The sequence below is a fragment of the Kryptolebias marmoratus genome, linkage group LG2 (genome assembly GCF_001649575.2).
Source record: "Kryptolebias marmoratus isolate JLee-2015 linkage group LG2, ASM164957v2, whole genome shotgun sequence".
NCBI lineage: Eukaryota > Metazoa > Chordata > Actinopteri > Cyprinodontiformes > Rivulidae > Kryptolebias > Kryptolebias marmoratus.
Genome location: NC_051431.1, coordinates 27953104 through 27964363, shown reverse-complemented (window position 1 = coordinate 27964363; position 11260 = coordinate 27953104). Strand labels below are relative to the sequence as shown.

The 11260-nt window shown below is 37.5% G+C and overlaps 1 protein-coding gene across 1 annotated transcript in view; it reads right to left on the bottom strand.

Moving 5' to 3' along the window:
• Positions 1–422: 422 nt before the first annotated feature.
• The window catches only part of ngef (neuronal guanine nucleotide exchange factor), a 29472-nt gene continuing 18634 nt past the window's right edge, over positions 423–11260 (bottom strand). The window contains exons 5-14 of the mRNA XM_017432195.3: positions 9932–10092; positions 9675–9827; positions 8653–8782; positions 8420–8494; positions 7401–7490; positions 5441–5598; positions 2231–2389; positions 1918–1997; positions 1722–1826; positions 423–1577 (exon numbers count right to left, since the gene is read on the bottom strand). Coding sequence (XP_017287684.1) covers positions 1336–1577; positions 1722–1826; positions 1918–1997; positions 2231–2389; positions 5441–5598; positions 7401–7490; positions 8420–8494; positions 8653–8782; positions 9675–9827; positions 9932–10092 — 1353 coding nt within the window. The 3' untranslated portion in view covers positions 423–1335. The remainder of the gene's footprint in view (positions 1578–1721; positions 1827–1917; positions 1998–2230; positions 2390–5440; positions 5599–7400; positions 7491–8419; positions 8495–8652; positions 8783–9674; positions 9828–9931; positions 10093–11260) is intronic.

Genomic DNA, 11260 nt, shown 5'->3' with positions numbered 1-11260 from the left:
ACTCAACAATAACAAACAGTTTATGTTCAACTTTCTTCTATCTTAACATTCTTTTTTTATTTGTTTCTTCTTGGATTTTGCTCGCAGAAGCAAATCCTTTTCATTCCGAATAAATGTACAATGCTCTCCTAATTTGAAACCATAAGTTCAGCTTTGTGTCTGTAATTACATCTGAACAGAACAAAAAAATACCAGAGAGGAAGACATCTCAGAAAGAATAACTTCACCCATACTGTGAAAACCAAAGCAGTTTAGTACGTAAAACTGAAACTAAATGTCTTTAAAGACACAAGCATTCTTGATAAAAACCCACCAAGAAAGAATTTTACTGCTATTTCCAGTGAAGTAGGCCCCATAAATAATCCATTACAGGAGAAAAGACACGAATAAGGTGGATAAAACAGATCAGTACCTCCACAATGTGTGAGGTGAAAGACAGATAATATTTTTAATATAACAATATGTTTACAAAACAAATGTGTTCAAAACAAAGACATAATTTAATCAAATCCTTCATATAAATATGGACCGACCCTATATGGGAGGTGTGTGTGAAAACAAGATGTTTGCATAATGAAGGACACAATTGAGTACATACCTGAGAAAAATCATTTGGTGTGATTTAAAACTTATTACTTCACAGTCAAACTGGTAAAAACTGGGTTTTTAGTGTTGTATTTTGGGGTTTTAATGAGGCTGATTTAGCTCAGTAGGCCAAATTCATGGCAGACATTTTGACTGACATGTTGAAAGCTGTGTTTAGTAGAAGTTCTACTTCTAAGCACATTCTGCTAAACAGCCAGGATTCACAGCTGCAGGAGTAGAACACAGTATTTGTTAACAAACTATACTTGAGCTTTCTATACTAGATCAATTTCAATGTCTGGGTCTTTAATTCTATAAAATTTTCCTTTTTAAATCAAATACAATTTAAGCCCAGAGATCTACAGACAATTTGGTGCAGTGCATTCAAGAACAGTCTGTTAATAAAGGCGCAGCTGTAAAAGAAGTTAACATTAATAACGAACAGATTTTTTAAAATGCAGTCAGCATAAATTTTATGTATCCACAGCTTGAATATTTTGATTAAAAACCATTTAGGGACTTTCGTCTCTTCAAACCGTAGGAATTAGACACCAAAAATTAATATAAAAATCTATGTGTTGGTAAAACATGGCTAGCACAGCTAACTAACTCAACCAATACTGGGGTTTGTGAAACCAGTCAGATATAAAGAAATAAGATGTCACTGAAGAAAAAAGATTTTTCTCTGTGAATACAATTTACAATGTTGACATTCATCACTGTTACTCATTCAGTGTGTTGCTTCTGCTTTCAGTTGTTGCTGTGTTTAGTCCAAAGACTGCTGAAGTTGGAAGCCTTTGAGTGGAGTTTTCCTGCCTTGAAACCAGTCCTGGATTCAGATTGTGGCCCGCCTTCACCCTTATGGGTCTGTTGGACCTTAAAGGCCTCTCTCAGGTTCTGAACACGGACCTCCTTACTCTTGATTTCTTCTACTACTCGACTGGGAAACCAGCCCCTTTCCTTATCATGAAGTCTTTCACCCATCGTCCAACCTGTAACATTTCAAATAGACAAACAAAAACACAAGGAATGACATTTGGATGGAATGAAATGTGATGCACAACAATACAAATAAAACATGTAACTAATTTCTCTGAGCAAAAACAGATTTTTCCTTGGATTCATAACCATCATACCATCATTTGTATGCTCGAGGACGTTGAAAACATCACCAATCTCAGCTGCTACTTCGTCTGGTTCTTGAGCTGAGTAGGACATAATGCACTGCACCTGAGGGAAGTCTGATGAACATCAGAGATGAGTTTTTAGTTCAAATATGTCCACATGGCTGGAACTTTGTTCAGTGTGTGTGTGTGTGATTCACCGTCTCACCTTCTTGATGGGACCCAGAGGGCATGAAGCGTGTTCGCCTGTTAGGCGTGAGCGCATGCATCCATCGCAGCTTTTCACTCCTGCAACATTGATATTGTCATTAAATCATTTAGAAAGCTTTTGTGCTATATTATTACTAAGTTTTTCAAAACCAAATATGACAGACCCAAACTTTTCAGAAAATTTTGGAGTTGTCACAAAAACAAGGGATTATGTTTTGCTGATGATCCAAAGCCAATATTTGATTGTAATAAAAACTGACATATTTAACAGTAAAGTTAAATGTAACACTTATTGTGGCTGTGATACTTACATACTGGAGGTCTGGATCATGTAGAGGACTGAAGACTTGTCTTGGTTCTCCAGTATCTTCAGAGTAAAGACATTGGCCAGTAGTTGGCCCTGGTCTTCATGATCCTCAGTCCTCAGCATGGATCGGGCAGATGAGTCCATCACCTGAAACCTGTCGCCACTGATAACAAAAGAGTGATAACAAAAGAGTTATTTTTCTCTTCTGTTTGAGCAACCAAAAAAAAGAAGAAAAAAAAGCATTATCTCAAACTGAAGAAAACATCAAAATTCAGTTCCAATCAGGTTTTCGACCTAGCTTTTTTTTGTTGTTGAGAGCTTTGTTTGTTAGAAGATTTTAAATTCTATTCTAAATTTGACAGGAAGCCAATTGAGAGAAGCTAAAACTAGAGAAATATAATGTTTCCTCCTAACTCTAATCAGAACTCTGGCAGCAGCATTTTGGATCAAATGAAGACTTTTTAAAGAGTTTTTGGACACCCCAATAATAAAGAATTACATCAATTCAACCTAGATATGGGTAAAAGACATATCCTTATTAAAAATAACACCAAGGTTATTTACATTAGAACTGGAGGTCAAATTAATGCCATCCAGAGGAAGTTAAAGGCTGCAAAGTTTGTTTCCAAGTTGCTCCGATTCAAAAACCACAATCTCTGTCTTGTCTGAGTTTAAAAGCAGAAAATTAAGAGTCATCCAGGTTTTTATGTTTTTAAGACATGTTTGTAATCTAAGTAACTGGATGGATTCATCTGGTTTTATATATAAACATAACTGAGTATCATCAGCATCACAATGAAAATGCATCCCATGCTGTCTAATAACTTTACCTAATGGAAGCATATGTAAAGTAAAGAGTATAGGTCCAAGCACTGAACCCTGAGGAACTCCTTGACTCCAATCCCAATATCATGTTCAAGCCTCTGTAATAGAATATTGTGATCAATTGTATCAAATGCAGCTCTAAGATCTAACAGGACAAGTATGGACACAAATCCACTGTCTGAGCCCATCAGAATATCTTTAGTGACTTTCACCAGTGCTGTTTCTGTGCTATGATGAGCTCTAAACCCTGACTGAAACTCCTCAAGCAGAATATTTCTGTCCAGAAGTTCACACAATTGATTTGCAACTATTTTCTCATGATTTTTTTTTTTTAGATGAATGGGAGATTAGATATAGGTCTATAATTGGCCAAAGTCCCTAAGCCCTGTTTTGGACTATGAAGATGCCAATTATCAAAATTTGCTGCTCATGAGGTATGTCACTGAATGAGAAAAATCTGAAACATGAATGGGTCAGTAGTGAACTGGGGGCTTACCCGTAGCACTATGCTGAGCTACACCTGGGTCCCAGCTGCTTGGGTCAGTGAGATGATCGTTAATGGGAAGCTACTTTTGATGGCTCTGTGCTGTTTAAGGGGACCTGGCTAGCTAATGGCTTTTTAACAGCGCAGAGCCAAGCTTCCAATTTAGACGGGCTTGCCTCCAAAGCTGCCATAAAACTCCATTTTTTACACGTACCAATATAGCTAAAGGAGACAGAGGAATAGCAAAACATCTGACATATGGAGCAAGTGAGAACAGAAGAAGCCGTGAGAAAACCGGAAGTCATGCTAAGCTAATGCTAGCAGGAGCTAGCAGACCCTAAACACATTGATACAACCAAGAAGTTTTGAAAGACAAAAGGTGCCTCATGCACAAAAACTGTATAACGCGTACTTGGGTACTAGTATGCAAAACTGTGTGAAATTCAGATAAATCCAGAAAATCAAAAGATTCAGCAAGCAATTTACTCCAGCAACACAGAGAAAACAGGAAGTGACACAATAAGCCTTACCAGGAAACAGCAAGTCAGCCTTCTTCATCTTTTTCATCTTCCATTTTTTTTAATTCTGTCTGTTTTGTGTGTATCGAGGTTTTACTAATCTTTAAATATTTGGATTAATGTTTTAATGATGTATTGTATTGTTTTCATTCCTACCTCTGATGTTAATGAAACTGTGTCCTCAGTTCCATCAGCCCCTTCATGTTACAGCAACTAACATGTTAACATTTTATTGTTCTTTTAAATGAATTTGCATGCAATTTTTGCTTTTGTTTTGCTGTTGAGTACTTTGTGTTACAATCCAGAGTATGAAAGGTGTTTTACAAAGCTTGATTGATTGATCAAAAATGTCCATGATTGATTGTCTTAAAGATCTTATTATTCCATATTTTTGTAACAGAGTAGAACAGGAGGCAGAGCTTTCAGAGGCTCCTCTCTTGTGGAACCATCTTCCAGTTTCTGTCTATGAGGCTGACACTCTGTCTACTTTTAAGACTAGGTTTAAGTTTTTCCTTTTTGATAAATCCTATAGTTAGGGTTGGCTTGAGTTTCCTGAGCTATCCCTTAGACACGCTGCTATAGGCTTAGACTGCTGGAAGACAAAGTGACCATGTTTCCTCTTTACTCTCTCTCCTCTCCATGTTTGTATTTGTACTGTAATTATTTCTATCACTAACATGTGTTTTTTCCTTGTCTTCCTTTCTATAGAAACTACACCTGAGCCAGTCATTCTGTGTTTGTCTGTCTCTTTCCTGTCCCATCAAACCCCAGCAAGTCGAAGAAGATGGCCGCCCATCCTGGTTTTGGGTCTGTTGGAGGTTTCATCTGTTTAAAGGGATTTTTTTTCTTTCCACTGTTGCCGGTGTGCTGCTCAAGGTGGAAGATTGTGACAAAGTGAAGATTTGATGCAATCTATTGGCTTCCTTAGATAAATAAATTTTACTAAATGACATTTTATTTTGTATGTGAATGTTTTGTCACAGTGCCCAAAGATGACCAGTAGGATATTTTGCTAACAGTCAGACAGGGTGGACGCCCCCAGTTATTGCCAGTGTTTGATGTAAAAATATTGCCCACTGTACTGTGCTCAAAGTATGTGTTGGGGGTGATGCTAAGCTACAACCACGCCAGCTTTTAGCTTAATATCTGTAAAATTGACTGAGCTAAGCCCATTTTTTGTTTCATAAATTCAGTTGGCTGTGGTGGCCATTTTGTACCGGTTTAGCTCCATGTTTTAATGAATTGTAGATGTCAGAAATCAGAAGAAAAGTCTTCAAAGCTTTTCCACAAGCTTCTTTTGTGAGAGTCCAGTGTGTGTGATGAAATGGTCATTGAATGTATAAAATTTCACACACAAAATAGTGAATATACCTCAAGAAAGTCTTACCTGCGCTTGGTTATTAGAAACAGATTGTTAAAAAGGTACAAATAGACTGGTTGGTGTAGCTTAGGTTTCCGTGTGGTCCGGGTGGTCTTCGGTCCAGTCATGAGCTGCACTTCACCCTTTTTTACCAACCAGCGAGAGTGTGAAATGATGGGCACAGACTAGGAGGTAGAAAAAAAGACATGAAAGACATTAGAATTATATATAAGACATTTACAAGGAGCAGAGGTTGTGACGGTGGATGAGTTCAAAATGGAATGGGACAATCACTGAGACCAATGGACAGTGCACAAAAGAGGTGAAGAAGAGGATGAAGACAGGATGGAATGGGTGGAGGTGAGTGTCAGGGCTGATGTGTGACAGAAGGATAACAATTAGAGTGAAAGGGAAAGTTTACAATACAGTAGTGAAACAGGCTATGCTGTATGATCTGGGGACAGTGGCACTGTCTGAAAGACAGGAGACTGAGCTGGAGGTGGCAGAGATGAAGATGAAGAGATTTTCATTGGGAGTGACGATGATGGACAGGATCAGAAACAAGCAGTTCAGAGGCAAAGATACAGAGGTGAGGCTGAATATAGCTAAGTCAATTATTGAATGAATGAAAATTCTTGAAAAGAGGAAAACTAATTAAAAAAATTAAGGGTGGTGGGGTGGGGGTCAGACTTGCTAAAATGTCTTTAGGTTTGAATTTGTTCTACATTTTTGTAACTGGAGATGTCCTTGGTCCACTTGTGAAATGTACTTATCCCATTTTCTACCATGTTTATCATCCTATGAGACAGGCGTTCAAAGGCAGCCAGCTGCCCAAGAGAGGCGACAGATCCTCGTGAAGAAAAAATTCTCTATTGTTTAACAAAACGTTCTCTCCTCCCCCAAACATAAAAACTGTTGTGGCTGTTTTGCCGTATGATTAGGAGTTAAGGTATAATGATAAAATAATAACTGTAGTATTCCAAGGCTTCCTTTGTCTCTTGGTTTTTGTAGTTCCCACTTTCTAAAACTTATTTATTACAGAGGTGATGGAATAGTTTAAAGTAGTGGGAAGGAAAGAGGAACAGCTTGCAACTATTAAATTTTGGAACACAGTCCATTTTTACTATACTGACTTTGCCCCACAAAGAAAACTGTAGTGATGGTCATCTCTCTATAGTCTTTCCAATTGGGGGTCAAAATGTATTTTAATCAGGTTGAATAACTAGGGAGAGTGTTATACCTAGGTATTTAAAGTCTTTCCTTGGACAGGCAAAAAAGTCTGCTTGAAAAAGAGATTTGGGCAAAATGGGGTGAATGCCTGTAGAAACGAAACTGCTTATTTACCCTTATTAATTTGCTTTACATTTCATCATATAAAATAAGCATTTCACATTTAGATGAAGAGCTATTTCCCTACTTAAAAACCAAGATTACCTGCTGAATCTATGTATTGTCCTATTTAAATTTTTGATTATGTCTCGTTATTGAAAAGTGTGTTTAATTCACTGGAACTCCAAAGAATTATAAAAAGTGCTGAAAAAGAAGAAATACAGCTGGTGCTCAGATGTTACAAGGATGACAGAGCCAAGGTAAATTTTTCTCTGTGGATTTAAAGTCACAAGACTTAGAATACATGCGGACACAAAACCTATTTACTCACAAATTTATTTGTTATGACTCTATCCAAAACATCTCAGAGTCTCGTGGATAAAAATTGTGCAAAAGGAACTGATAACAATCATGTTAATTAGTTTAACAAATTCTGTGTTACACATCTAGGATCAATACTTACACTTTTTATTTTCAATCTATAAGCTTTAGTTCAAAATAGACATTATATCAGTAAGTTATTGTCTCTTAAATTTTGTTTGATTTTCAAAACCTTTTGATCAATTTAAGTGCACAAATTCGATTCCATTTTGCTATGGAAAAAGAAAACGGCAACTTTAGCCAGATGAAAGTGCAAGACAAAAATAAAATAGTTTACCTTAGATTTAAACTCGAGTGTTTTCTCAATGCTGATCAGCTCTTCTGTACGATTCATTTTCCGGACCCCATCGTTACATTCTTTTACAATCTGAGAAAGATGTCATCAAGAGCCATAATGTTAGCATGTTATAACACAGTTTATAAAGAAAACAGGCTTTAGTACAATTATAAGTTTGTTACTTAATTCCTACAAGATTTAAGATTTTAATTCAATATGAAAAAGTTTGGATGTTGTGTAAAATGTAAATAAAATAAATTCAAGGATTTGTGCATCTCAAAAAAACATATTTTATTCACAATGGAACATAATAGACATGCCAAATGTTTAAACTAAAAAAGAGCACAATTTATAGGAAATGATCTGGTCCTAAGACAATGCTAAACCTCATACTGCATCCATTCCATCGGCATGGCTTCATATTAGAAGAGTCCAGGTGCTGAACTGACCTGCCTGCAGTCCAGACCTCTCACCAGATGAAACATTTGATGCATCATGAAACAAAAAGTCCATCAAAGACACATGAATGTTGAACAGCTAGCATCCTACATCGGACCAGAATGGGACAACATTCCCTCCAAAACCTCCAGCAGCTGCTCTCCTCACCTTAGATGTTTACAGACTGTTGTTAGAAGAAGAGGGGATGTTCCACAGAGGGAAACATGGACCTGGAACAACTTTTTTTGAGATGTGTTGCTGCTGTCAGAATCAGAATTACCTTTTTTTTTATTTAATTTTTTTTTTTCATTTTAAACATTTGATGTGTTTACTATGATCCATTGTGAATAAAAACATAGGATTATGAGATTTGTAAATTCTCATTTTATTTACATTTTACAAAATGTCGGAATTGGGGTTATATGTACTGCTTTGTCATTTGTGTTTCAAAGGAAAACCATTACTGAACATGTTTTCCCACGACAAAAATGTTTTATGCATACATTATATGATGAATATTTCTGTGAAAACTATATCCTTCACATTATAAAAGTAAAAATAATATCAGTAAGGTAACAAACCTGCTCCAGCTGTTTGTATGCTTTTATGGCAGTTTCCTCCCTGTCTGTGTTTTTGTCTGTTTTTTTCAGGATGTTCTGTATAGGGATACACCAAAAAACAAAGATTTATGAAACAATATCCTCAACAGTAACAATATAGTTTTTGCACTTTTTTCATACCAAATTGCACCTGGCAAAATATCTAGGCAATTTATTATTTAGGATCTACTCAGTTTTGAAGTTGGCAGACTCACTTGTACAAGCAGCTTAAGCTTTGTGATCCGCTGGAAGGGAAGGATGAGGAAAGAGGTAAAGGACAGGCCCTTGACACATGGATGCTTTTCCAGATCAGCCATGGTCTCCCGAAATGTTTGATTTTCTTCTCTGGGGGGAGAGTTATGGAAAGACAACACAATGATCAACACAGACTTGATCTAAAATAAACCCAGTGGGAAATCAATTTCAAATCTTCAGGTAGGGAATTTCACTCATTCATCCCTTGTACAGAAGAGGCTGTTTGTCTCAAGGAAGTTTTATAAAAAGGCACTTTACAGTTTGCACTGGCTGCACCTGGTTGCTGAACCATGGATGGAGAGGAACCAGGAGGTCACTGAGCACCTGAGGCTCTTGTCTATTTAAACATATCTAAGACATTTGGCTGTTGGTCTATTCCTATGAAATCAGTTGTTGAAGTTTGGCCCAAAGTCAACTGAGTTTTTGAATAACTCTCAGTATGGGCACTCCCCTGAGGCCACTTAGGTTAGGAGACCCCAATATATGTCCCCAGAAACATGGGTGCTCCACCAGTTTAAGGTAATGAATTTGCAGAAGGCAAAACCCCTCTCTATCGAATTATGTATTTATTTTAAGAAGTAAACAATACTATTCCAAATACAAGAAAGAAGAAAGATCCACCGATTGTCACACACCTGAGTGTGTGAAATTTGTTCTCTGCATTTGACCCATCCCCTGAGGGAGCGGTGTGAGCAGCAGCGGTGCCGCGCTCAGGAATCATTTGGTGATCTAACCCCCCAATTCCAACCCTTAATGCTGAATGTCAAGCAGGGTGGCAATGGGTCCCATTTTTACAGTCTTTGGTATGACCCGGTCGGGGATTGAACCCACGACCTCCCAGTTTCACTAGGCCACTTAGGTGACTTACATACAAGACTTAAATATTTTTTCAAAGTAAAATATATTTACAGTGTTTAAAACATTCTATCTTAGATGGATTGTATGTATTTTAACAGATGTGTTGTTGAGGTAAGATACTTACAAAATACGTCTGTAGGTCTTTTCTTGGTACCTCTGGTTAATGACATACTTGATGAAGACATCAAAATGTTTTACTGCATGTTGGTAAACAATGTCACACACATCTGAAATCAAAATAGACCCCTCTATGCGGCACTCAAGATCCATTAGGAACCTGGAAATATTGACAGATTATTATCAAAGGGTGTAAATCAGAAAATCATGGACTGATTCTCCACAGTCCCAACCGGGAAGTACATTTTACATACACTCTCTTACCTTTCACTTGCTTTCATGACTTCTTCAATGTTGGAGAACAGAAAATGTGCGTCGGACTGGCTGAGGGTGTTCATTAAATTAGGATTCTGTAGAAAATGTGTCTCTAAAATTTCCAGACTCTTGTAGTAGGATGCTTCAGATGTAATAAGCTCAAACATGGTCTAGAGAAAAAGACAAAACAATAAGTTTTACTTCCAGTTGGCAGATCAAAAAATTACATTAGTGCTTTTCTTCACAGCTGGTTAAGGCACACATAATGTTTACTACTATTTTACTGTTTTTTTATGTTGAACTGAAACTTGATTCTATTTTGTTTATTCATACAGACCGAATTCCCAACACAAGCCATTTTTTGCAGGGTTACGGGGAGCTGGTGACCCTGAACAGGTCGCAACTTCGCAACAGGGACACGTACAAGACAGACAACCATTCATGCTCTTACCCACACCTAATGACAGTTTTGAGTTACCAATTAACCTAACCTCAGTGTTTATGGCCTGTGGGAGAAAACAAGAGTACCTGTCCTATCTGCAGATTAAACATCCAAACTCCACAGAGAAAAAAAGCCACATCAATCTATTTGAATTCAACTCAGTCCAACTCAAAATAACTATATTAATACTGTGTACAGCCAGATCCTAAAAAGTATTCTAGCAAAAAAAGAAAAACACAAAACCCACCAGACAAATCAATGTTTCAATTAAGTGACTTTTCCTGGCCATAAATAAAAAAGGCTGGCAACACTGGAGACAAATTATTTGTTTATTAAAAAAACACCTTCAGCAGAAGAAGACTCGGGAAGGGTGGGATAAATATATGTTGTTTGTTTAACCTAATAAAGCAATCAAGCCTCTGCAGTAAACTGTTGTGATCGCTCTCGACCTACAGTATTAGGACGTAGTTGGACAGCAGCAAGTTTTGGAAAACGTCCCTCAGTGTGAAGGCTATTATGCTTTTAGTGCTCGCCAAATAGGTTTTCCTGTTGTTTTCTGTGTCGAGGCTTTCAGGTCTTGCTTGGCGTCTTTCTGTTTGCATCATGGAAGCGTCGGTTTTATCTTGCTACTTTGGTTTCCTTCACACAGACAAAAAACTTGAGGTTTAGGGTAGTTGGATATTCTAAAGCATGAAGTATTGACAGGAACGCGGGGTATAATGTCCAGAGAGCAAGACCAAAACCAGACACGGAGACAGCAGCTGAAGGTAAGTGTGTTTATTTACAATGTGGTGACTCTATACAGTGCGTGCGTCGTGGTAGGATCTGGAAAGCAAGAGGAACAGGGTGAGTCTCGGGTACCAATCCTGCTATCAGCTGAGCACTGCATGAAGAAC